At 43.1% G+C, this 27640-nt stretch overlaps 1 protein-coding gene and 1 long non-coding RNA gene across 2 annotated transcripts; one reads left to right on the top strand and one right to left on the bottom strand.

Moving 5' to 3' along the window:
- Nucleotides 1-262: 262 nt before the first annotated feature.
- On the bottom strand, nucleotides 263-1078 carry LOC106003650. Its single transcript, XR_001176260.2, has 3 exons — nucleotides 906-1078; nucleotides 656-784; nucleotides 263-481 (listed from the first exon to the last, which is right to left on the bottom strand). It is a non-coding gene; the product is annotated as an uncharacterized LOC106003650 (long non-coding RNA).
- Nucleotides 1079-1121: 43 nt separating this feature from the next.
- WBP2NL (WBP2 N-terminal like) lies at nucleotides 1122-27238 on the top strand. The gene is given in 7 exon segments (XM_045083986.1): nucleotides 1122-1253; nucleotides 17448-17556; nucleotides 17816-17957; nucleotides 18174-18266; nucleotides 23544-23611; nucleotides 23613-23651; nucleotides 26975-27238. Coding segments are annotated over 7 exon segments (777 nt in total). The 5' UTR covers nucleotides 1122-1191.
- Nucleotides 27239-27640: the final 402 nt, after the last annotated feature.

Below are 27640 nucleotides of genomic sequence, written 5' to 3'. Positions count from 1 at the left end.
GTTCTTTTAGTTCAATTCTTTGATACAGATATGGACACTGAAGTCCAGAAAGCATAGTTCTCTTGCCCAAAGTTGCACGCTTAGTTACCATTGCAAGAGGAGTACTCTATCTCGATGCTTGTTCTACAGCTTCACACCATTCCTATTGTATTGCATTGTTCCAATAGTCTTGTGTTTAAAAAAAAAAAAAAAATCAGCTTGGGACACCTGGCTGGCTGAGTCCCTAGAGCATGTGACTCTTGATCCCCAGGTCATGAATTCAAGCCCTATGTTGGGTGTAGAGATTACTTACAAAAAGAAAAAAAAAAAAAAAGGCTTATAACCGATGACACATCTTTCTTTGGCAACTGTTTTTTCTCAGTGGTATATTTAAAAATGATGCATCTTATAACTGGCAGCATCTTAAACTTGGAGAAATACGGTAATCCTGAAGCTGTTACCATTCCTTTGCTTGAAGCCCTTTGGTGCTGTTTTGCGAATTCTAAAGGAAATAAGAATATGGACAACAGTTTAGTCTCCAAAGCGATCCCAATATAACGTATCCCACCAGATCCTCCCAGTCACCGGTCCAAGGAGACCGCGCAGGTAGGATGGTTGACACGGGCTCTCTGAATCTTGGGGCCCGCACAGACACCCCCGGACCCAGCTCACGCACCCTTTCCTGGAGGCTGCCTCATAAGAAACCGGCTCAGATTCCCGGCTTTTTCTGGTGGGGAGAAGTTATGCTCGCCCTAGGAGAAGCGAGAAATCCTTCTGGATCCTTCCTCCACGGGGCGTTAGCCTCCTGACCGGGCCAGGAAAGATGCAGGAAAATCCTGCTTGTGAGTCCATTCCCGCGGGCAGCAGAGCAGCCATGCCCGGGCTACGACGCAGGGACCAAGAGGCGGATCCAGGAGGCCACTCACCTGCCTCTCAACCCTCCGTTGAGGGAGGCGGGGTCAGTTCCCCCGGTCCGTTCCCCAGTCCGCTCCCTTCCCCGCCCGCTCCCCCGCAGCCGGCATCCCAACCTAGAGACCTCCGGGTTCTCGGACCACCGCCCCTCACGTGACCAGCCTCTTCGCCCATTCACCCCCCCCCCCCCTCGTCCTTGCGCCATAATCTCCGCCCTCCCCTTCAAAGCCCCGCCCCCCGGCCTGGCGCAGGCCCCGCCCCTTCCCATCTGAGGGGCGGCAGGAGGGGGCCTGGAGAAAGATGGCAGTGAATCAGAGTCATACCGAGAACCGCCGCGGGGCCATCATCCCTTTTGGCGAAAGGTGCCTGAAGGGAAGCCGGGGGACGGGGAGGGGGGCTGTTAGAGGCGGGAGGAAGCCGGCGGGTGGGGCCGGCGGCTTGAAGACTCTCAGCCAATGGGGACCTTTCCCGCCTTTTCCGGGCACCACAGGCGGAGCCCCGCCCCCTCCGTTTGAGCGCGCCCGCAGGCGTTTAGGGGCTTAGAGGTGGCGGAGGCTGGAGCTCGTGGCCTCGGTCAGGTGAATGCGAGGCGCTCGTCGCCTCAGGAGAAAGGCGGGAGAGCACTGGTAGTAGTAGGGTGTCGCACCGCCCCTTGGGGTCGCGTGCGGCTGCCGTTGGGAGCGCAGGACCTCCGCGGGGTGACGGCGGCCGGGCGAGGGGTGAGGGGAAGCGGTGGGCGCACCCCTCCGGGGCTCCCGGAACGCCGCGGCGGAAGAGGCCGGAGTGCGGCCCACTCTGACCGTCCCGCGCTGCGAGGGCCTCGCTCGCCCTCAGAACCCCCTGAAGCCCCGTTTCTATTCGCCCCCACGGGGGCGGGGGGCTGACTGCGCTTCCTTCACGGTAAAGATGCGGACCCGACCCCTCGGGAGGCGGACGCTGGCTGCGCGGCGCTTCCGGGTCCGCGCGGGGGCGGGCCCGCCTCTCGCTCGCGGTCCCACCTCGTGCCTCGCCTCCACGCCGCTCCTCTGCTCGGTTCCTCCCGCCCGGGGCTCCAGACTCCTGCGCGGTGCCCCCCGGCTCGTGTCTCCGCTCCCACTGGCCCTCGGTCTCCTTTGCTGTCGGATAGCGGGAGATTCTGACACCCAGTGCTGTGCTCCGGGGGGTACTGCGCGTTTGTCGGGAAGATCCGCTCAGACCGTACCGAGTGCTGATGTCCAGATCTGTTTTCTCTGCTTCCTCCCCGAGAAAATGTTGTTGACAGATTCCTTCGTGCGGTGGAGGCCGTCGGCCTTCCCTTGCAGTAGGAGATGATGATGGCCGGCCGCGTGCGAGGTCTCCCGGCTCACCCGCTCAGAACGCTTTGACCTGAGCGCAGGTGCCTCTGTGCCCTGCAGTCACTTCTGATCTGGGGTTTGGGCATCTTCTCGCTGAGCGTCGGGTCTGTCCCACTGCTTTTCCGTGTGTGGCTCGGAAGCAGGGCATGAAGCACGTTTTAAAAGATTGTAGCAGAAACACTGATTTCATGGTCGTTCGAGTTACCTTGATGGGGTCCATTCTGTGCTCTTGAATGCTTGATCATCGCCCAACAGCTGTAAGAGCTTCGTACTCATCCCTGCTCTATCTACAATGAGGATCAGCAGTGTTTCCCTTATTTCTCCGGGAATTCCTCAAACTGAAACAAAGAGAAGTAAATTGCTTGCCCCGGGAGAGCTTGGATTGGGGTCTGATCGTCGCAACTCCAGGTGTCCCTTGGAAAGCAAAAGGACTGCTTCTCTGCCTTGTCCTCATCAGAGAACACCCACTCTGTCAGTGCTCTGGCTTCTTGGGTAGAAACTACGATATTTCTTTATTTTTATTTAATTCAATTTTTTTTTAAATTTGATCATAGTTGACACACAGTGTAACATTAATTTCAGGTGGACGACACAGTGACTGGGCTGCTCTGTAAATGATGCTAGGCTCACCCTAAATAGTCCCCATCTGTCACCATACAAAACAGCTTACAGTACTACAGTACCACTGACTGTTCCCTGGGCCGTTCCCTTTTATTCCAAACCTGGAAGGCTGTGTCTCCCATTCCCCTTCATCCATTTTACTCAACAGCGCCCCCCCCCCACCTTCCCTCTGGCAACCATGAGTTCATCCTCTGTGTTTATTCTTTTTGGGTGTTTATTTGTTTTGTTTTTTAGATTCCATGTATAATTGAAATTATATGGTATTCTTTGATTTATTCCACTTAGTGTAATACACTTGATCCATCCATATTGTTGCAAGTGGCCAAAAAAAAAAATCCCATTCTTTTTTATGGCTGCATAATATTCGTGTGTGTGTGTGTGTGTGTATCACATCTTCCTTATCTAATTTTCTATGGAGGAACACTTATGTTAATTCCATATCTTGGCTGCTGTAAATAATGCTGCAGTAAACATAGGGGTGCATATATCTTTTCAAATCAGTGTTTTCATTTTTAGGTAAATACCCAGTAGTAGAATCACTGGATCGTATGGTATTTCTGTTTTTAATTTTCTGAGAAAACTCCACACTGTTTTCCACACTGTCTGTATCAATTTACATTCCTGCCAAGAGTGCACAAGTGTTCTTTTTCCTCTACATCTTCTCAACACCTGCTTTTGTCTTTTTGATGTTAGCCATTCTGACAGGTGTAAAGTGAGCTTTCATTGTGGTTTTGATTTGCATTTCCCTGATGATGAGTGATGTTGAGCATCTTTTCATGTGTCTTTTGGCCATCTGTATCTCTTATTTGTAAAAAAATGTCTATTCAGTTCCTCTGCTCATTTTTAAATGGGATTGTTTGAGGTTCTTTTGGTGATGATAGAAACTACTTTTTAAAACAAGGTTGAGAAGAAAATTGGTTCTTTTGTCTATTCAGAATACACATTTGGGAATTTTATCACACTGTAGCTGTGTTCTGGGGAGGTTGCCTCCCCCGCCCCCCCAGCTAAGTTATAATTGAACATATAGGGCTCTGCTGGTAAATAGGGAAGACACTGAGTTTTCCTTTTTTAACCAATATTCTAAAATTGTGCAGATGGTACCATATGTGTTTATTGTAGAAAAACTAGAAAAAAAATTAAATTACCCCAGATTCCAACATCCAGTGCTTTTTACATTTTGGTATGTATCCTTCTGCACTTCCTCCCAGGGAAATATGAGTGACACCCCCCACATCCTGAGTCTAATCCAGGATACAGACTTTAAAAAAAAAGAATAAGGGCGCCTGGGTGGCTCAGTGGGTTAAGCCGCTCCCTTCAGCTCGGGTCATGATCTCAGGGTCCTGAGATCGAGTCCCGCATCGGGCTCTCTGCTCAGCAGGGAGCCTGCTTCCTCCTCTCTCTCTGCCTCTCTGCCTACTTGTGATCTCTGTCTGTCAAATAAATAAATAAAAAATCTTTAAAAAAAGAATAAAATGTATTTTTAAAAATATATTAAAATTCTGTCAAAAATATTTTAAATTAAACAAATGTATGTTGAAAGATATATTTTTGAAAGTCACCCTATAGAATTTTTTTTAAAGATTTTATTTATTTATTTTGACAGAGAGAGATCTGAGTAGACAGAGTAGCAGGCAGAGAGAGAGAGAGGGAAGCAGGCTCCCTGCTGAGCAGAGAGCCCGATTTGGGGCTCGATCCCAGGACTCTGGGATCATGACCTGAGCCAAAGGCAGAGGCTTTAACCCACTGAGCCACCCAGGTGCCCCAGATTTTATTTATTTATTTTATAGACAGCAGTCACAAGTAACCAGAGAGGCAGGCAGAGAGAGAGGAGGAAGCAGGCCCCCCGCTGAACAGAAAGTCTGATGCGGGGCCCAATCCCAGGACCCTGGGATCACGACCCAAGCTGAAGGCCTAGAAGATTTAACCCACCAAGCCACCCAGGCACACGATATACTCATTTTTAAAAGAAAGATTTTAGTTATTTATTTGACAGAGGGCAAAGCAGGGGTAGTGGCAAAGGGAGAGGGAGAAACAGGCTCCCCATCAGGCAGGGAGCCCCATGTGGGGCTCCATCCCTGGATCCTGGGATCATGACCTGAGCCAAAGGCAGAAGCCCAACCCGCTGAGCCACCCAGGCGCCCTTTCAATATACTCATTAAGTATAGCCATCATGCCTACTGTACGTTGGATCTCTAAACTTATTCATCCTACATCACTACGAATCTGTACCTTTTGATCACCATCTCCCCATTTCCCCCATTCCCTGAGTCCCTGGTAGCCACCATTCTACTTTTTGCTTCTATGCATTTGACTTTTTTCCTTAAGATTCTACATATAAGTGAGATCATACAGTACTTATCTTTCTTCAGGTTATTTCAGTTAGCACAGTGTTCTCAAGGTTCATTCATGTTGTAGCATGTGACAGGATTTCCTTCTTTTTTTTTTTTTTAACTTAATTTATTTATTTGACAGAGATCACAAGTAGGCAGAGAGAGAGAGGAGGAAGCAGGCTCTCCGCGGAGCAGAAAGCCCGATGCGGGGCTCGATCCCAGGACCCTGGGATCATGACCTGAGCCGAAGGCAGAGGCTTTAACCCACTGAGCCACCCAGGTGTCCCCAGGATTTCCTTCTTATGACTGAATGATATGTATATATAAATACCACATCTTCTTCATCCGTTCATTCATTGACCGACAAGTAGGTTGTTTCTCTCTCTTGGATATTGGGTCTAATCCTGCTGTGAACATAGGAGTGCATGTTATCTCTTTGATACCCTATTTTCATTTCCTTTGGATATGTACCCGGAAGTGAGATTGCTGGATCATATGATATTTCTATTTTTATTACGTTGATTGATATTCATATGTTGAACCATTCTGTGTTCCAGGAATAAATCCCACTTGGTTATGTGTATAGTCCTTTCAATGTACTGTTATACTCAGTTTGCTAGTATTTTGTTTAGGATTTTTGCATCAGTGTTTTTTGGAGATGTTAATCCATAGTTTTCTTGTCTTGTATCTTTTTCTAGCTTTGACATCATGGTATGCTGGCCTCAGAGAAGGACTTTAGAAGTGTTCCCTTCTCTTCAGTTTTTGGGCAGATTTTCTGGGGGATCAGTGTTAGGTATTCTTTTAGGGTTTGGTGAATTGTCCAGTGTAGCCCTCCGATTCTGGGCTTTTCTTTGCTGGAAGTTCTTGGTTACTGATTCAGTGTTTTTACTTATTATTGGTTTGTTCAGGTTTTCTATTTATTAATGAATTAGCTCCTAGGAATTTGTCCATTTCTTCTAGGTTATCCAATATGTTGGCATACAGTTTTTCATAGTATTGTCTTATCCTTTTTTTTTTTTTTTCCTGTGGCTTCCGTTGTAATGTCCTTTCTTTCATTTCTGATTTTGGTAATTTGAGTCATCTCTTTTTTTAAGTAGTTAATGGAGCCAAGGATTTGTCAGTTTCATTGATTAAAAAAATGACTTAGTTTCACTGATTTTTTTTCTGTTGCTTTTGTATTCTCTTTTTTGTTTATGTCAGCTCTGATCTTTATTTCCTTCCTTCTACTAACTTTGGGTTTGGTTTGTTCTTTAGTTTCTCGAGGTGTAAAGTTAGGTTGTTACCTGGAGACAGAATAGTGTTTGATATCCTTAGCCAAATGGGCTGTGAAATTTATTTATTTATTTTTAAAAGATTTTGTTTATTTGGGGGCGCCTGGGTGGCTCAGTGGGTTAGGCCTCTGCCTTCAGCTCAAGTCATGATCTCAGGGTCCTGGGATCGAGTCCCAAGTCAGGCTCTTGCTTGGTGGGGAGCCTGCTTCCTCCTCTCTCTGTCAAACAAATAAATAAACTCTCTTTTTTTTTTAAGATTTAAAAAATCTATTTTAAAAAGATTAAAAAGGAAAAAAGAGTTTATTTATTTATTTGACAGGGAGAGGGACGCAGCAGGAGAGGGAACACAAGGAGCGGGAATAGGAGAGGGGGAGGCAGGCTTCTTGCCGAGCAGGGAGTCCTCCTACATGGGGCTTGATCCCCATGACCCAAGCTGAAGGCAGATGCCTAGCAACTGAGCCACCCTGGCACCCTGGTGCTGTGAAATTTCATTTGCAGTTTTAACCTCTTTTTTAGAAATTTGTTGTCTCCACATTATAACATTTACCAACATGATGAAAATTCATTCTTTGTTTCACTGTACTGTACTTTTCACTGAAATTTTGCAGTCACTTTGCCATCCTTGTAGGACAGTGGTTCTTGGTCTGGGGTGATTTTGCACGCAGGGGACATTTTGGTTTTCACAATTTGGTGTGGAGGTGGGTTTCTACTGATATTTGGTGGCGAGAGACAAGGGGTGCTGCCAAACAATCTACAAAGCACAGCCCAGAACAACAAATAATTATCCAACCCAGTCAATAGTGCCAAGATTGAGAAACCCCGTGTATTATATGCTGACCCAAGGACATGACAGAGTGAAATTGCAAAGAGTACTCCTGCCTCCTGAATATTTCAACATGTCTAGAGCCAAATTTATGTCCCTACTTCCCAATAAGCTTCTTTTTCTGGCTTCCCTATTTCTTTGGAGGCAAAGATCACCTTTGATTTCTCATGACTTTTTGTCTCCCAGATCCAATGAATTACCAAACTCATGGGATTCTTTCTTCACAGTTTTTAAAATTTGATTAATTGATTTATTGAGGTTTTACACTTAATATACAAACCTAATTTTTTACTGAGGTAAAGTTCATATAACAAAATTTGCCATTTTAACCATTTAAAAAAATGGTTTTATTTTGTAGAATTAAGACATATGATGGAGTTCTTAGCATAGAAATATCTTTCTTCTCAGACACAAGGTATCATTCTTTCCTTTTTTAAGATTTTATTTATTTATTTGACAGATCAAAGTAGGCAGAGAGGCAGGCAGGGAAAGAGGGGGAAGCAGGCTCCCCACTGAGCAGAGAGCCTGATGCGGGGCTGGATCCTAGGACCCTGGGATCATGACCTGAGCTGAAGGCAGAGGCTTTAACACACTGAGCCACCCAGGCACCCCCCCCCCATTTTAACCATTTTAAAATGTACAATTCAGAGGCTTTTAGTATAGTCACAATATCATGCAATCACTACCCTTGTCTAATTCCAGAACATTTTCATCACCCCAAAAGAAACCGTATTTATTAAGGAGTCGCTCAACATTCCTCACTCAACCCAGCTTCTAAGAAACTATGATCAAAAGAACAGCCAGACAGAAGATAATAAAACAAGAGAGGATCTGAACAACACTGTTGGACCCAATTGGCCCTAATAGACATGTGCAAAACCCTCCACCCATCAACACATAATATACATCCTGGGCTTTTTTTTTTTTTTTTAAGAGTTTATTCATTTGACAGAAATCACAAGTGGGCAGGGAGGCAGGCAGAGAGAGAGGTGGGGGAAGCAGGCTACCCACTGAGGAGAGAGCCTGACACGGGGCTTGATCCCAGGACCCTGAGACCAGGACCCGAGCTGAAGGCAGAGGCTTATTTAACCCACTGAGCCACTTAGGTGCCCCATCCTGGGCTTTTTTGTTGGAATTTTTTTGGTTACTGATTCAATCTGTTATAGTTCTATTCAGATTTTCTTTCTTATTTTTTTTAAAGATTTTATTTATTTATTTGACAGACAGAGATCGCAAGTAGATGGAGAGGCAGGCAGAGAGAGAGAGAGAGAGAGGAGGAAGCAGGCTCCCCGCTGGGCAGAGAGCCCGATGTGGGGCTCGATCCCAGGACCCTGAGATCATGACCTGAGCCGAAGGCAGAGGCTTTAACCTACTGAGCCACCCAGGCGCCCCTCTTTCTTATTTTTTTAAAAAAGATTTAATTTATTTATTTGACACAGAGAGACACAGCAAGAGAGGGAACACAAGCAGAGAGAGTGGGAGAGGGAGAAGCAGGCTTCCCGCTGAGTAGGGAGCCCGATGCAGGGCTTGATCCTAGGACACTGGGATCATGACCTGAGCCAAAGGCAGCTACTTAATGACTAAACCACCCAGGTGCCCCATTTTCTTTCTTTAGTTCATTTTGGTTGTCTCTAGGAATTTATCTGTTTCAAATAGATTATCTAATTTTTAAAAAAGATTTTATTTATTTATTTATTTGACAGAGATCACAAGTAGGCAGAGAGGCAGGCAGAGAGAGAGGAAAGGAAAGCAGACTCCCTGCTGAGCAGAGAGCCTACTTCGGGGCTCCATTCCAGGACCCTGGGATCATGACCTGAGCCAAAGGCAGAGGCTTTAACCCACTGAGTCACCCAGGTTCCCCAGATTATCTAAGTTGTTGGCATGTAATTTTTCATATATTCGCTCATAATCCTTTTTTTCCCTATAAATTCTGTGATAACATCCCCACTTTTATTTCAAATTTTAGTAATTTAGGTTTTCTTTCTTTTTTTCTTAGTCTAGGTAAAAGTTGGTCAATTTTGCTTAAAGGATAAAGAATAAAATTTTGGTTTCATTGATTCTTTTGTTTCTATTCTTTATGTTCACTATAATCTTTATTATTTCCTTCCTTCTGCTAGCTTTGGGTTTAGTTTGGTCTTGTTTTTATAGTTTTCTAGTGTGGAAAATTAGATTATTGGTTTGCTGTTTTTAAAAAAATTGCAAGCATTGGGGCACCTGGGTGGCTCAGTAGGTTAAGCCTCTGCCTTCGGCTCAGGTCTTGGTCTCAGGGTCCTGGGATCGAGTCCTGCATCGGGCTCTCTGCTCAGCGGGGAGCCTGCTCCCCCCCGCCTCTGTCTGCCTCTTTGCCTACTTTTCACTTGTGATATCTTTTTTGAATCATTAGTTGTTTAAGAGCATTTTGTTTAATTTTCACGTATTTGTTAATTTGTCAGGTTCCCTCTGTTATAATTTCATTCCATTGTGGTCAGAAAAGATACTCAATATGATTACAGTCTTCATAAATTTAGTGAGACTTGTTTTGTTGCCTAACATATAATCTGTCTTACACAATGTTTCATGTGTATTTGAGAAGAATGTATATTCTACCTTTGTGGCTGAAGTGTTCTTATGTTAAGTCTAGTTGACTTTTATTAAATGTATTCATGTTTACATTTGTAATGTCTTTTTGATGATTGGCCCTTTTATCATAATATAGTATTGCCTCATAATAATTTTTGTTTTAAAGTCCATTTTTTGGGGCACCTGTGTGGCTCAGTGGGTTAAAGCCTCTGCTTTTGGCTCAAGGCATGATCTCAGGGTCCTGGGATCCAGCCCTGCATCAGGCTCCCTGCTCACTGGGGAACCTGCTTCTCTTCCTCTCTCTCTGCCTGCCTCTCTGTCTAGTTGTGATCTCTGTCAAATAAATAAATAAAATCTTTAAAAAAATAAATAAAGTCCATTTTTTTCTGATATCAGTATAGCTCCTGCAGCTCTCTTTTGGCTACTGTTTCATGGAATATCTTTTTTCTTCCTTTCTCTTTAAACCTATTTGTGTCTTTGGATCTAAAGGAAGTCTTTTGTAGACAGCGTATACTTGTATCATACTTTAAAAATGTGTATTTTGCCAATCTCTGACTTTTAATTGGAGAGTTTGATTCACTTACACTTAATATAATTATAAGGAAGGAGTTAACTTCTGCTCCTTTGCTATTTGTTTCCTCTATGTTTCAGTTCCTTCATTAATGCCTTCCTTGTGTTCAATAGATATTTCCTAATATGCTATCTTGATTCCTTCCTTATTTCTTTTACTGTTTGTGTTTTAGTTAATCTATTTGTGGTTGTCCTGAAGATTACATTTAACATCTTGATTTATAACACTAGTTCAAATTAATACCAATTTAGTTGTTTTTTAGAGATTTTATTTATTTACTTGAGAGAGAAAGAGAGCAAATAAGAGAGAGAGCATGAGTTGGGGGAACAGAGGGAAAGGGGTAAGCAGATTCCCCACTGAGCAGGGAGCCCTACACAGGTCTTGACCCCAGGACTCTGGGATCATGATCTGAGCCAAAGACAGACACTTAACTGACTGAGCCACCCATGTGCCCCAATACCAAATTTTAATTCTATGCAAAAAATTTGTTCCTATATACTCTGTCCCCTTACACAATTATTGCCTCAGTTTACATTTTTATACATTGGGTACTGATCACTGTAAATTTACAATTATTATTTTATGCAGTTGCCTTTTAATTCATATAGGAAGAAATGAAGAGTTCCAAACCCAAAATACATTAATACTGACTTTTATGTTTACCTATGTAGTTAGCTTTACCAATGTTCTCTTGTTTATTTGTAAGGGTTTAATTTACTGTGTCTTTTTATTTTTATTTTTTAAGAGAAAGGTTGGGGAGGGACAGAGGGAGAGAAAGAGGCAGGGGAAGAGAGAATCCCAAGCAGGGGCCACACATAGCATGGAGCCTGATGTGGGGCTCAATTTCACAACCCTGAGATCATAACCTGAGCTGAAATCAAGAGTTGACTCTTAACTGACAGTCTTCCAAGTCCCCCCGCCCCACCCCAGAGTCTTTTTATTTCAGGCTGAAGGACTTCCTTTGGCATTTCTTATAGTTCAGATCTGCTTGTGATGAATTCTCAGTTTTTGTTTACTTGGTAATATTTTAATTTCTCCTTAATTTTTGAGGGATGGGTTTTCCTAGATACAGAATTTTTGGTTGACATATTTTTTTTTTTCCTTTTAGCACTTTGTATATGTCATCCCAGTAGCCTCAATAGTTTTTTTCTTTTCTTTAAAGATTTTATTTATTTGAGGGGTGCCTGGGTGGCTCAGTCCATTAAGCATCTGTCTTTGGCTTGGGTCATGGTCCCAGGGTCCTGGGATCGAGTTTCATGTTGGACTTCCTGCTCAGTGGGGAGTCTGCTTCTCCCTCTCCCTCTACCCCTCCCCCCTGCTCATGCTCTCTCTCTTTCCTGCTCTCTCTCAAATAAATAAATAAATAAAAATCTTTAAAACGTTTTTAAAAATAGGGCGCCTGGGTGGCTCAGTGGGTTAAGCCGCTGCCTTCGGCTCAGGTCGTGATCTCGGGGTCCTGGGATCGAGTCCCGCAGCGGGCTCTCTGCTCAGCAGGGAGCCTGCTTCCTCCTCTCTCTCTCTCTGCCTGCCTCTCTGCCTACTTGTGATCTCTCTCTGTCAAATAAATAAATAAAATCTTTAAAAAAAAGTTTTTAAAAATAATAATAAAAAAAGATTTTATTTCTTTGGGAGAGTGAGAGAAAGCACAAGCAGGGGGAGGGGCACAGGTACAGGGGCAAACAGACTCTACACTGAGCAGGAAGCCCAATGTAGGGCTCAATCCCAGGATCCTGGGATCAGGACCTGAGCCAAAAACAGCCACTTAATCAACCAAGCCACCCAGGCAACCCTGCCTCCCTAGTTTTTTATGAGAAGTCAGCCTTTTGTCTTATTGAGGGTTCTTTGTAAACGATGATCCTTTTTTCTTGCTGCTTTTGAGTTTCTGTATCTGATTTTTAGCTCTTTGATTATAATATGTCTTGGTGTGGGTCTTTTTGAGTTTATCCTAGTAGGAGCGTATTGGATATGTAGATTCATGTATTTCATTAAATTGGAGGAATTTTGGCCATTTTTTCTTCAAAAATTTTTTAAAGATTTTATTTGTTTATTTATTTGACAGAGAGAGATCACAAATAGGCAGAGAGGCAAGCAGAGAGAGAGAGGAGGAAGCAGGCTCCCTGCTGAGCAGAGAGCCCGATGTGGGACTCGATCCCAGGACCCTGAGATCACGACCTGAGCCGAAGGCAGCGGCTTAACCCACTGAGCCACCCAGGCACCCTCTTCAAATATTTTTTATGTCCCCCCTCTTTTTTTTCCTATCCTTTGGGCAGTCTCATTATGCATTTGGTTGTAAGCTTGATTTTGTTCCACAGGTCGATTAGACTCTGTTCATTTTTCTTCATTCTTTTTTTCTGTTACTTGGGTAGTAACTTATTTTTAATTGACCTATCTTCAGGTTCACTGATTCTTTCCTTTGCCTGCTGAAATCTGCCATTAAGCCCACCACTATTGAATTTTTCACTTTACTTATTGTAATCTCTATCTTCAGAATTTCTATTTGTTTCATTTTTCTATTTCTATCTCTTTATTGATATTCTCAACTTTTTGAAACATTGTTCTCATTATTTCCTTTGGTTATTTTAGACATGGTTTCCTTTAGCTCTTTAAGCATACTTAAAATAGTTTATTTAAAGTCTTGGTTTTGTGGGTTGCCTTGCTGGTTCAGTCAGTAGAGCATGGGATCCTTGATCTTTGGGTTGGGAGTTTGAGCACCACGTTGTACTTCACCTAACAGACAAACAAACAAATAACATCTTTGTTTAGTTAATCCAATGTGTGGGCTTTCTCAGTACAGTTTCTATTAGTTTGATTGTCTAATGTTCCTAGAAAAACCTATGGGCCATACTTACTTGTTTATTTGCAAGCCTCATGATTTTTTATTGTTGTTGAAAACTGGACATTCTGAATATTATAATTTGGCAAATCTGAAAATCAGATTTTCTGTCTTAGGGTACATTGTTGCTGCTTGTTGTAGTTATTGTTTAATAGCTTTCTGAATTATAAATTTTATAAAGTTTGTACTCTTTGTCAAATGTGGTCACTGAAGTCTTTTTTATATTAACTTAGTTGCCAACTAGTGATTTCACTATTTCCTTATAAATCTGTACCAAAATAATAATAATAATAATAATAAAACCTTCCTGCCTTTGCAGATGGGGTCTGCCTGTATGTTTAGAGCATGTTTTTGTCACTCAGCCATGTAGTTTACAGCTCTGTCTTAGCTTTCACTTCCTGCTTGAGAAGAGCCTTACTGTCAACCAGAGGTAAAAGTTTTGGGCCTTCTCAGTTTTCTTCTGAGCATGAATCCAGCCCTGGGCAGATATGCATATGGCTTTCTAGAGTTCCATGAATATGTCAGAGCTTTTCAAAGCTGTTATTCACTAAAGCAGCTCATCAGCCTTTCCTCCCTAACTTTTCAGTTTTGTTCATTTGCACTAAGTATTATCTTTGCTCCAGACAGCAGCAACTAATACATTTACCTTGAACTGTTTTTGATAAATGCACCCTGGGTAGTCACCTGGGTAGTGCCTAAATTAGGCAACACCCTTTGAGCCAGCCCCTCAGGGAGCTACCAGACAAGTTAAAACAACCACAATTCTTTGAGAATAAGGTGTGTTCTGCTCTCTTTGGTACTTGGCACTTAGACTAGGAATATGGGTTATTTTATTTTTTACATTTATTCAGAAATAGTCTGCTTCACCAAGTTTCATTGGGAGAGGGAGAAGTGGGCTTCTCACTGAGCAGGGGGCTTGATACAGGGCTTGGTTCCAGGACCCTGGGATCATGACCTGAGCCAAAGGCAGACAGTGAATTACTGAACCACCCAGGCGCCCTGGAATGTGGGTTATTTTTAAGGCTGTTGTCAAACTGGGGATTGGAGGATGGTACCAGGGTAAGTTAAAGTGTCAAAAAGCTCTCTTACTGAGACTCAGCTATTTTTTTTTAAAGACTATTTATTTATTTATTTATTTGATAGACAGAGATCACAAGCAGGCAGAGAGGCAGGCAGAGAGAGAGGAAGGGAAGCAGGCTCTCTGGTGAGCAGAGAGCCCGACATGGGGCTCGATCCCACGACCCTGGGATCAGGACCCGAGCCGAAGGCAGAGGCTTTAACCCACTGAGCCACCCAGGCGCCCCTCAGCTATTTTTTTCTTGATTAAACATTATCTTAGTTGCTATAAGGTTTTGGTTTGATTCCAGAGTTCTGAACTGAGTTTTGGAGTTCCCTATTTTTTTTAAAGATTTATTTATTTATTTGAGAAAGAGAGGAGATGCAGAGGGAAAGGGAGAGAGTGTCCTAAGATGACTCCTCACTGAGTGGGGACCCTGACTCAGGACACAATCCCAGACCCTGAGGCCACAACCTGACCCCAACCAAGTTCAACATTCAACAAGTTGCACCACCCAGGCATCCCTGGAATTCCCTATTTTTTCTGACATCTTATATTTTCATTGTATATTAAAAAGCCCTTTTTATCACCACACCACCACCCCAGTTCCAGTTCTTATTGTGGCACATCAGGAATATTTTAGGTTTTTTTTTTTTTTTAAAGATTTTATTTATTTATTTGAGGGAGAATGAGTGAGAGAGAGCATGAGAGAGGAGAAGGTCAGAGGGAGAAGCAGACTCCAAGGAGTTGGGAGCCCGATGCAGGACTCGATCCTGGAAGTCCAGGATCATGACCTGAGCTGAAGGTAGTTGCTCAACCAACTGAGCCACCCAGCGCCCTATTTTAGGGATTCTTTTTTTTTTAAGGTCATCGCCATACCCAGCATAGAACTTGAATTCATGACCCCAAGATCAAGAGCTGCATGCTCTACTGACTGAGCCAGCACAGTACCCCTTAGGGATTCTTATACCTCTCATATACCCCCCTCCTTGATCATGTGACTAGCCTGCTGAGACAGCTGTAGCTCACAGTTTCTCCTTGCCTATTAAATAGTGTCTCCAAGCTCTAGTTTCAGCATGACTTTCCAGTGCTATCTCACTCTTCTCCCCACCCCAACACTCCCATGCTGTTTTGCTGAATCCACACAGGTAGCCGGCTCCCAAGTGTGCAGTTCGCTTCCCACTGCGTACACCATGGATGCTGCTCTTGCATCTCCATACATGCTGTTTGCTCCCTATCCGGACTGTACCCTGCCTTCAACTCTGCCTCCTGAAACACTGTCCATATCTTAAGAATCAGCTCACACTTCGATCTTTCTATAAAGTCATTTTTAATCACTTCGACCGAAGCTAATCTCTCCTTCCACTAAACTGCTATGACATTTTTGTGCCAGTAATGTGATGTATGTCATATTAGTACTTGCTGTATTATTTATTTATTATTATTATTTTAAAAGATTTTATTTATTTATTTGACAGACAGAGATCACAAGTAGACAGAGAGGCAGGCAGAGAGAGAGGAAGGGAAGCAGGTTCTCCACTGAGCAGAGAGCCCAATGTGGGGCTCGTTCCCAGGACCCTGAGATCATGACTCTGAGATCATGACCCACTAAGCCACCCAGGCACCCCAATACTTACTCTATTATTTGTATTCATGTTTTCATTCCCACATTCTGTCCATAAATATTTAGTAGTACCCACTGTTTGCTAGAGCTGCAGTGGAAAGACATTGTCCTTAATGATCATAGTTAAGACATTGAACAAATAAGCATGTATGTATTATAGTAATTACTGAGAAAGAGAAGAAACCCGTTAGGATTCTGTGAGCGAGAATAGGATGAGTCCAAGTTTCTCAGGTTAATAGTGAGGGGAAAACATGACAGGAAGAGGACACAACATGCCTGAGAAATCTGAAGCCCATTGTGTGCCTTACTGTCTCTATAAGAGTCAGAGAAACATTTCCGTTACCACAGTGCTTTATACTTACTGCACGTAAAGAATAAAAATTAGTGGGCTGCCTGGGTGGTTCAGTGGGTTAAACCTCTGCCTTCAGCTTAGGTCATGATCTCAGGGTCCTGGGATCAAGTCCTGCATCGGGCTCTCTGCTAGGCAGGGAGCCTGCTTCCTCCTCTCTCTCTCTCTCTCTCTCTGCTTGCCTCTCTGCCTACTTGTGATCTAGCTCTCTGTCAAATAAATAAAAAAATCTTTTAAAAAAATTAGTGAGATGGTAAGAAGATTAAGAAGAAGAAGAAGAAGGGACGCCTGGGTGGCTCAGTTGGTTAAGCGGCTGCCTTTGGCTCAGGTCATGATCCCAGCGTTCTGGGATCGAGTCCCACATCGGGCTCCTTGCTCGGCAGGGAGCCTGCTTCCCCCTCTGCCTCTAGCCTGCCACTCTGTCTGCCTGTGCTTGCGCTCTGTATCTCTCTCTCTAACAAATAAATAAAAAATCTTTAAAAAAAAAAAAAGAAGAAGAAGAATGTAAATTAGATAAGAAAAAAAAAAAGAACAAGAAGAAGAAGAATGTAAATTAGATAAGAAAAAAAAAAGAACCCGGAGCACTGGGGTGGCTCAGTCAGTTAAGCCTCTGACCTTTGGTTTCAGCTCAGGTCACGATCTGAGGATCCTGAGATCAAGCCCCACGTAGGGCTCCCAACTCAGTGAGGAGTCTGCTTCCCTTCTCCCTCTCCCTCCACCCCTCCCCCTGCCTGTGCATGCTTTCTCTCTAAAATAAATAATCTTTAAAACATTTTAAAAATTTTTTATTAACATAAAATGTATTATTAGCCCTAGGGGTACAGATCTGTGAATCGCCAGGTTTACACACTTCACAGTACTTACCATAGCACATACCCTCCGCAATGTCCGTAACCCAACCACCCTCTCCCTATCCCCCTACCCCTGGCAACCCTCATTTTGTAATAAATAAATGAATCTTATAAAAAAAGCAAAAAGAGAAACCGGTGATAAAATGGGAGAATAAATGAGCAGAGAATAATATCATTTAATTTCCTTTCAATTTCAATAAAATAATGGCAATAACAGCAGCAGATAATGTTTTTCGAGTGCTTACTCTGGGCTAGGAACTATGCTAAAAGCTTTATGTGTGTCATTTTATATAACTTTGAAATTGAGTGGTGTCTGCCCTTTCTTTTCTGCAGTGTCTTGACTCAGTGTCAGGATGTAGAACTCTCCTTCCCACATCAACCAGAGGGATCCAGTGTCTTCTGTGGTACAAAGAGAGGAACAGTGTTTCTTACTTCATACCGGGTAATTCTACTTCTTCTTTGATCAGATTAACTGCACATTTGTTTTCCTTAAAACGGAGAGAGGGTAAACGTTGACTTTCAAAGTGTTTTAAAACATTCACACTTTTATGATTTTCCATGTTGAAGAATATGGAAGAAAATGGGTGATATTTCCCAATTAGGCCAGGACGTCAAAGCAGCCTTGACCTTAGAATTGCTCTGCTATGTCTCAACCCGTGGACAAACTGTAGTCCTTCTCTGAAATTTCTTTCCTCTCATAGGTGATCTTCGTGACTTCACACACAGTCAATGACTCCATGTGTTCTTTTATGATGCCATTTGATCTGATGAGTAACTGCACCGTTGAACAACCAGTCTTTACCCCCAACTTCATTAAAGGAATCATTCAGGCAGCCCCAGATGGTAAGTGGTCCCCCCTCAGAAGTGGTTTTTTGTTTGTTTGTTTGTTTGTTTTTTCTCAAAAGCTTCCAGAAGATTTAAGATTCAGACTTGGCTCATGCTGGAATTCAAAAAAAGCTGCCCCGCTCCTTTGGGTAGTGCTTCTCTGTCTGTCTGGGGCGGTCCTCTCTGGCCAGTGGTGCCAGCACCTTAGTGAGCGTGTGTCATTGCTTCCCCCAGGTGGCTGGGAAGGACAGGCTACCTTTAAATTAGCCTTCAGAAAAGGAGGTGCCATCGAATTTGCCCAGATGATGATGAAAGCTGCCTCTGCTGGTGAGCACTGCTAATAAGGATTCTAAATGCTGTGGGGGGTTTGAGGCCTGTGGAGGTGAAGTAGGACTGTTACCCACCCGGTCAAGACTTTGGCCTCCGAAGTCAAGCAGTTCGTAGCTGCACGTGTATTCCGCAGGCATTTCCTGAGCCTCCCTACCATGGGACACACACTACACCACAGGCTGGGAGCAAGATTAGTCAGTCCCTCCTTGTCTTAAAGGAGTTTGCAGTCTACCAGGAGCTTGTACTCAGACACCTGAATGACTAATTTTACCTGATAATCTCGTCCATTTAAATGCTGGTCTCCTGGGACGCCTGGGTTGGTTGGACGACTGCCTTCGGCTCAGGTCATGATCCCGGAGTCTTGGGATCGAGTCCCGCATCGGGCTCCCAGCTCCACGGGGAGTCTGCTTCTCTCTCTGACCTTCTCCTCGCTCATGTTCTCTCTCACTGTCTCTCTCTCAAATAAATAAATAAAATCTTTAAAAAAAATGTATATAAAAAAAAATGCTGGTCTCCTATCATTAAGTCGTCTCATTTTCAGCTCTGGAAGCCCCAGATGTGCGAGTTCTTTTTCCTTTGTCGTGCCTTTCTGTCTTTTCTCCTCTCTGGCTTTGCCTTTGCTTCTCTTAGCTGTAGTTCCCATTCTCATGAGAAGAGGGAAGAGGTATTGTCAAGTGCCGCAGCACTGATCTAAAGTATGTACCAGATAACTCTTTTTGGACTGTGAATACAAATAATCCTTTTACGGGGTACCTGGCTGGCTCAGGGGTTGTGAGTTCAAGTCCCATGTTGGGTGCAGAGCCTACAAAAAAAATAAATAAATAAATCCCTTAATGATATATTTTTATTTAACCTAGCCTCATTTCATACCCCTCCTCTCTCACCGTTTGTACTCCAATCTAATTGGACTTCTGTGTGCCTGTTCTCTCATCTCTGCGCCTTCATGTTATTTGTTCTTTCTGGTAATTTTATTTACTTATCTATCTATCTAAGTAAACTCTATACCCAATATGGGGCTTGAACTCATGACCCCAAGATCAAGAGTCACCTGCTCTTCTGACTGAGCCCACTAGGTGCCCTGAAATTTGCTCTATTTGGAATGTTCTTTCTCTTTCTCTGTTGCCTCTACCTCCAACTCCAATCTCGTTGAGATGAACACCATCTAGTTGAGATGGACATATGCAAATATGCTGTAACAGAGGCATGGACAAAATGCTGGGGACACAGAAGAATGGAATGAACGTTCTAGCTCAGAAGACTGATTGGATTATGATACTATAAACCATAGTGAAGAATGTAGGAGACAGTCTATGTTGGAGTTCAATTTTAGATATACTAACATTTACTGAACACTTACCATATAGTGGGCATTGTTCCAGACCCTTTACATGTGTCAGTATTTGTTTTTTTTTGTTTTTGTTCTTTAAATTTTTTAAAAAGGTTTTATTTATTTATTTGACAGAGATCACAAGTAGGCAGAGAGGCAGGCAGAGAGAGAGGAGGAAGCAGGCTTCCTGCTGAGCAGAGAGCCCAATGCAGGGCTCAATCCCAAGATCCTGGGATCATGACCTGAGCCGAAGGCAGAGGCTTAACCCACTGAGCCACCCAGGTGCCCCTACATGTGTCAGTATTTGTAACCCTCACAAAAACTTATGATGTAGCTATAGTCATTATCCCAGTTGATAACAGGAGAAACTGAGCCAGTGATGGTTATACATTGTCTCAAGACTGTACAGATAGAGAGCAATGGAGCTAGAATCTAAACCCTAAACCTCTTCTTGCTATTTTTCTGAACTTTTTAAAGAAAAATAATCTTATTTATGGAAAAGTTGCAAGAATATTGCAACAAGGGCTGCCTCAGTGGCTCAGTGGGTTAAGCCTCTGTTGGGCTCTCTGACTGGCAGGGAGCCTGCTTCCCCCTCTCTCTCTGCCTGCCTCTCTGCCTATTTGTGATCTGTCTCTCTCTCTCTCTCTCTGTCAAATAAATAAATAAAATATTTTTTAAAAATATTGCAACAAACTCTCATGGACCATTCATCTAGATTCACCCATTATTAACATTTTCTCACCTTTGCTTTATCTTGTTCTTTTTTTGCTTTGTTTCTACTTAAGTATTTGGGAATAAGTCACAAAGATCATTTCCTTCATCCCTAAGTATTTGGATATAAATCTCCTAGGAGCAAGGGTATTCTCTTATCTACCCTCAGTCTGCTTTTCAAATTCAGGAAATGTAACATGGAAACAATGCTGTTAATATTTGGTTTATATTCAAATTCAAATGTTTAACCCATTACTGTTTTGTTCTTAATTCTAATAGCACATCCCCCCCCCCCCCCCCCCCCCCCCGAGTCAGGATCTAATCCCAGATTACACATTGAATTTAGTTGTCCTGTATCTTTGGTCTCCTTTAATCTGGACTCAGCCTTTCTTGATGTTGACATTTTAAAGAGAATACAGGCTTATTGTTTTGTAGAATGTCCCTTAATTTGGGTTTGTCTGTTTCCTCATGCTTAGATGCACATCATGCATTTTAAATGGCAGGAATACGATACAAGTAATGTTTTATTTTTTTTATCCTATATTCTTCATTCCTCCATCTTATTAAATGTGAGGCACATTGGAATGCTAGTGGTCAGTGGATTTGCAGCTCAGAGCTTCAAAGATGAACTGTATCTTCTAGAGACTGGTTTAGAAATCCTCAGCACGCAGGTCATCTCTGGAGCCATGTGAGTGATAGGATCCTTCAGTGACTTACGAATGGTATTCCAAGAGTCCTCAACAGCTCAGGGATGGAGGGAGGGATGACCTTAATGAAGAATGCAAAGGGGCTGACTGAGGTAGGAGGAGAATTGAGTTTATTGTCCTAGAGGTCAAGGAAGGACAGTTTCAGGCGTTACGGAGTGATCATTTGTCAGCTGCTACAGAGATGTTTGATAAAATGAAGACTGAAGGATGTGCATTGCATGTGGAAATTTGAGTTTGTTGGTGCTCTTAGTTAGAGAGAAATGCTAAAGAAGACAGGTGGCAGAAAAGCCATATATAAGAAATTGAGGAGTAAGAAATTGTTTTACTGTTACCTTTAAGATACAGTGCAAAAATACAAAGGCCAAGGAGCTCACACGCTGTACCCAACCAATAGCTCTTCATCGTCCAAAGGGCAGACAGCATCTGGAAGCCTGACACTGGGTAACAAGGTGTCCTGGCAGACAGAGCACAGCCTGTGGAATCCAGAGTCGGGGGCCACTTGGAAGTCCGGCTCCTCTTTTTTACCAGTGTCTGCAGAACTCAGAATAACTGCATATTGGTTCTTGAGTTCCTTCTTATTTTTGGCCTCACAGTACTGAGGGGGCTTATTTTTAAGATTATGGACCAAGGATCAGGCAACTTTAGGGGATCCTCTCTGTGCTCTCATTAAGATCTGCTTCTTGGGGGCGCCTGGGTGGCTCAGTTGGTTGACCATCTGCTTTTGGCTCAGGTCATGATCCTGGATCCTGGGTCCTGGGTTCGAGCCCCACATCGGACTCCCGAGGGGAACCTGCCTTTCTCCCACTCCCTCTGCTTGTGTTCCCTCTATCGCTGTGTCTTTCTCTGTCAAATAAATAAATAAAAATCTTAAAAAAAAAAAAAAAAAGATCTGCTTCTTGGCCTGCAAAGCTACGGAGTCTCAGCAGTTATACAGCTACTTGGGAAGAGTTTAGGCAACATATGTGAGCTTGGCCCATTGTTTTCTGGGTCTGATTATATCATGGCTTAGGTGTGGGAGCCTACCCCTGCTCCCCCAGTAAGAACGTAAGATTGTGAGATGGGCTTCTTTCAGGTCTTTCGAATTAACTACCCATCATGCTTCATGATCTGATTCTTTGACCCTTTGCAGAAGTCTCTTCCCCTCTACAGAGCTGACTTGTTGGGGCTCTTTGATTCTTGTTTTTACCAAATACGTGTTGAGTACCTGTTGTTTGCCAAACTCTATATGAGATGATTAAGAACACAAGAGTAAACAAGGCGAACATAGCCCCTAACTTTGTTAAACTTAGTCTAGTGAGAGTCATACAAGAAATAAGCAAACAGGGGTGCTGTGGTGGCTCAGTCGGTGAAGCATCTACCTCAGGTCATGATCCTCGGGTCCTGGGATGGAGCCCCGCATTGGGCTCCTTGCCCGGCGGGTAGCCTGTTTCTCCCCCGACCTCTGCCTGCCACTCTGCCTACTTGTGTGCGCTCGCTCTCTCTTTCTCTCTCTCTCTCTCTCTCTCTATATATATATATCTATATCTGTCAAATAAATAAATAAAATCTTTTGAAAAAAGAATAAATGAGCAAACATATAAGTTAATAAAGTAATCACTTCTGGGAAGGATATTAATAGGATATTGACAAGGAGGATAGTAGGGGTAAAGAGGACAACTTCAGATTTATAATGAATTAGTTAAGATAATGCTATCTCTTGAAACAGAAAAATCCCAAATTATCCGTAGCTTAAGGCAGTAAATATTACTGCTTATGTAAAGGACAATCAGCAAGGATAATATGGGGCTCTGAACCACATAGCCATGTAGGGGCCCAGAGTACTAGGGTCTTTGCCATCTTTAACACATGGCTTCCACAGCCCCTCTGGATAGCTGGCAGGGAGGGAAAGAGAGTAAATATCTCACCTGGGAAGCTTGCACCAGGGAAGCTCTGGAAGCGGTGTACCTTACTTCTGGTCACATGCCATAGGCCAGAAATAGAGCAGTAGGCCGATAATGGCTCCCAAAGATATATCCATGTCCTAACCCTCAGAATCCGTGGATGTTGCCTTGTTTGGAAAAAAAAAAAAAAAAATCCCTGCAGATGTAATTAATTTAAGGATCTTGAGATGAGGAGATTACTCTTGCTTATCCAGGTGGGCCTCAAATGCCATCACAAGGATCCTTATAAGAGAGTCCTTATAAGAGGAAGATAATCAAGAAGCACTTTCTTTCTTCTGTATCACGTTGCCATTACATTGGCTTCCATGGTTGTGTCTTGCCAACTAGATGGAATCCTCACTTGGATTCTGAATATTTTTTATGATAAGTGCTGTGCTAGGCCCTGGATAAGCACAGGCAAATAAGACACAATCTCTGCCCTCACGAAACATGCAGTTCAGGACAAGGGAGGTATATATTTTTTATCTGGTATCCTGGGAGCATTTTTGGACATATATGTGAGATGATGGTTGATAATTTATTAATTATTTGGTTGATAGCTGCTTAAAAGAATTAAAAAGTCCCTATTTTGCCAAACTTGTCTTCTCAGCTGCCAGGGGAGTTCCACTTGGAAGTCTAAACTACTGGTTCAGCTCTCCAGGACTGTACGTAGTTACTGGGCAGGGGGGCATGTGCTCCCAACAGATGCCTTGTCCAGGTAAGGAGTGGCAGGGAAGTTCTCCTTGGGTGGTGGAAAAATATGCCAAGGGCTCTAAGATCCATTCATTGCTAGTTTGCCTGCAACTCTGCTATAGGAGAAAAAGGAGAAGTTTAGAGAATTGGAAATGGAGTCCATGACTTTGTTTCTAGACTGAAGCCCCGTAGCAGGTCAGCAATGACTGGGCTTCAGTTTGAGGCTTACTTTTTACTGTAATGTACACATATGGAGTAGACATGGACGACTCCTGCTAACAGGAACTGTCACTTCCTGCTTATAGCCTGAGTCAAAAAAGGTGCCCTTCCCCACCTCTTCTCATCTCACCTAAGTAGAGCCACCATGCTTGTGCTGGGCCCTTCAACCTCACTGAGGACTCCAGCTTCATGCCCTGTGGCCTTTAACAGTTGTGCCTGTCCACAGTGATTCTCAAATGTGGTCCACAGCCTGCAGGTGGGCCACAAAGGGTCTCCTAACAGGCCATCAACAGGCCCCAAAAGGTAGTCCTTTCTTGGGATCTCCTTGGAACATGACATACATGTCTACAGATTTTAGTTTTGTGTACAACTGATGTCACAAAATTACATCTTTATAGTTGTGTGGCTAAAAATATAATCTAATAATTCTTTTAAATGCATTAATCTCTGAGAGGTGCCTGGGTAGCTTAGTCAGTTAAGCCTCTGACTCTTGGTTTCAGCTCAGACTGTGATCTCCGGGTCATGAGATCGAGCCCTGTGTCAGGCTCTGCACTCAGCCTGTGACTCTTCTTGAGATTCTTTCCCTCTCCTTGTCCCTCCCCCTTTGCTCCTTCCTCCACTTTCATGCTCTTTCTCTTCTTAATAAACAAATAAAATCTTTAAAACAAATAAATAAACGCATTAGTCTCTTAAATTATGTAGAAAACAAAAAATGGAATTACAAGCTGTTATTATAAAATATTAGCTTTTGTAATTGCCCAGTGATTCAGCTTTAGTGAGGTCTTTATCCCTATAAAGTTGGCTTTAAGTTATTGTCTGGTGTCCTTTCACTTCACCTTGCAGAACTACCTTAAGCACTTCTTACCCAGTAAGAATGAACTCCTTCAGCTTTTGTGTATCTGGGAACATCTTCATTTCTCTCTCACTCTTGAAGGAGTTTTGCCAAATAGAGGATTCTCGTTTGACAGTTTATCTCTGGCCTCTAAAGTTTCTGATGGGAAATCTGCTGAGGATCCCTTGTATGCTTCTCTCTCGCTGCTTTCAAGACTCTCCCTTTGTCTCTGTCTTTTGAAAGTTTCATTAGAATGTATCTCAGTGTTTGTTTCTTTAAGTTCATCTTACTTGAAGTTTGTTGAGCTTCTGGATGTTTATGTTCATGTTTTCATCAAATTTGAGAAATTTACAGTCACTATTTGTTCAAATATTTGCTCTGTCCCTTTTTCTCCTCCTCCTGGGACTTCTTCTGGTCTGCTTGATGGTGTTCCACAGGTCCCTCAAGCTCTGTTACTCTCAAGCCCTGTTCACTCTTCTTCAGTGTTTGGTTGTGTGTGTGTGTGTGTGTGTGTGTGTGTGTTTCCTATTCCTCAACCTCTATTGTTTCCCTCGTTTTATCTTCAAGTTAATGGATTTATTCTTCTGCCTACTCCAATCTGAATTTGAATCCCTCTAGTGATTTTTTCATTTCAGTTGCTGTACTGTTCAGCTTCAGAATTTCTTTTTGGCTTCTTGTGAAGTTTTCCACTTCTGCTGGTATTTGTATTTGATGCATACATCATTTTCTTGACTTCCTCCACATATTCCTTTCGTTTTTTTTTTTTAAGATTATATTTATTTATTTGATGGACAGAGATCACAAGTAGGCAGAGAGGCAGGCAGAGAGAGAGGAGGAAGCAGGCTCCCTGCTGAGCAGAGAGCCCGATGTGGGACTCGATCCCAGGACCCTGAGATCATGACCTGAGCCGAAGGCAGCGGCTTAACCCACTGAGCCACCCAGGCGCCCCTCCTTTCGTTTTTAAAGAACCTTTAAGACCATTCTTTTAAAGTTTTTTCTAGTTATCTCAAACATAAATGTGGATTACAGCGAAGTAACTTGACAACTGTCCACTCATTGACTCAGTTAAACCACTTTGGAAATGTAGCCAAGAAAATAAATAAAGTCCAGGTTTATTGCAATATGAGTTAGAAAATTGAAAATGGTGTATCTGGGTGGTGCAGTTAATTGTTAGACTCTTGGTTTTGGCTTAGGTGATGATCTCAGGGTCCTTGGATCTGGTCTGTGTTCAGTGTGAAGTCTGCTTAAGACTTCCTCCCTCTCCCCTTCCCTGCTCCTATGCTTTCTCTTTCTCTCTCTCAAATAAATAAATAAATAAAATCTAAAAAAAAAAAAAAGAAAGTTGGAAACAACATGCTCTCCTGCAGCAGGGAAATTAAGTAGCACCTATCCATGTGATAAAATGTTGTCTAGCTTTTAATGTATGAAATATGCTAATAATGTAAAGAAAATTTTTATAATGTCAAGTAAAAAGAGCCAGATAAAAAAATGTATGGGTGTTATGATTGTGAGTGTATAAAAATATTAACAGATTCTACAAAGAAATACACCAGAATATTAAATTTTTGTCTTTGAGAGTGGATTATAGACGATTTTTGAAGTTCATCTTTTCAGGGTGCGTGGGTGGCTCAGTTGCTAAGCCTCTGCCATTAGCTCAGGTCATGCTCCCAGGGTCCTGGGATTGAGCCCTGCCTGCTCCTCCCTCTGCCACTCCCCCTGCCACTCCTCTCTCTCTCACTGTGTCTCTCTCTGCCAAATAAATAAAATCTTTTAAAAAAATAAAATTCATCTTTTATTTTCTAAATACATACCCCTCATTCAGCATGTATTGCTTTCTTCATACTCAAAATTTATTAAATAAAATAATCTTTGAGCACAACTATAAGTAATGTAGAGCTATAACTGTAACCTTATTTTCATGTTAACTTGAACCCCTCCAAAACAGGAAATGATAAAGCCTTCATCCAGTGACCTTCATCCAGTGGTGGCTGAAGGATCTGGCTTTAGCATTATTCTGCCCGAATTCTTTTCCTGTGTCAGTTCGCTTCTTCTTCCTTCTTACCTACTCCTTGTCCACTCTAAAAAATGGGTAACTGATTTTTTTTTTTTTTCCTTCTCAGCCTACCCATTTGTTGTCTATGGACCCCCGCAGGCAGGATACGGACCGGCGGGATACGGGTCCCCGCAGGCGGGATACACAGCCGCACAGGCGGGATACGGACCCTCACCAGCGGTGTATGGAACTCCACAGGTGGGATACGGACCCCCACAAGCAGGATACGGGCCCTCACCTGCAGGATACAGGCCCCTACCAGGAGTATTCGGAACATCCCCTGCAGGATACGGATCCCTACCAGCTGGAAATGAAGCTTCATTGGCCGGAAATGAAAACCCACCCGCGGCAAATGAAGCCCCGCCTCCGGCATACGGAATTTCACCTGTTGGAACTAGAGCTGGGTCTAGCAGATTTATGGCAGCGCAGCCTGCTGGGTATGAGCCTTCTCTTCCCGCTCCTTCATCTTCTGAGCCCCATCTACAATCTTTTAGGAAATAACCATTGAAGACTCACCAAGCAAAGTGGCACTCCAAAACTGAAGTCAGGATAAGAAGGTGGACTCAGGTATGTGATTAAAGGCATGTGTGAAGTAGCGTGGCACCCTGAGGGAGGGCAGTCTTAGGGGAAGGATAAAGCTGTACTTCCGTGCCTAGACTTCAGAAGCTGGGTCAGCCCTTGATTAGATGGGCTAGAGGAGAAGTAGAATTAGAGCTAATTCCCTGATAATTTGGTTGACATTGGGCTGCATTTTTTAACATATGTGAAGGTGGAAAAATCTTCCTGCCTTTCTCCTCTACCCCACTCAAGAAACATTTATTATGCTGTTTGCCAGGCCCTAACATATGTTAGAAATATCAAGTTGAACACAGCATTATTTATATTAGTGAAAGGATGGAATAACCTAAAT

This window comes from Mustela putorius, unplaced genomic scaffold (genome assembly GCF_011764305.1).
Source record: "Mustela putorius furo isolate JIRA1106 unplaced genomic scaffold, ASM1176430v1.1 tig00000738_pilon_pilon_pilon, whole genome shotgun sequence".
Lineage (NCBI taxonomy): Eukaryota > Metazoa > Chordata > Mammalia > Carnivora > Mustelidae > Mustela > Mustela putorius.
Note: the sequence above shows the minus strand (reverse complement) of the source record. Positions and strands in the feature narration are given on the sequence as shown.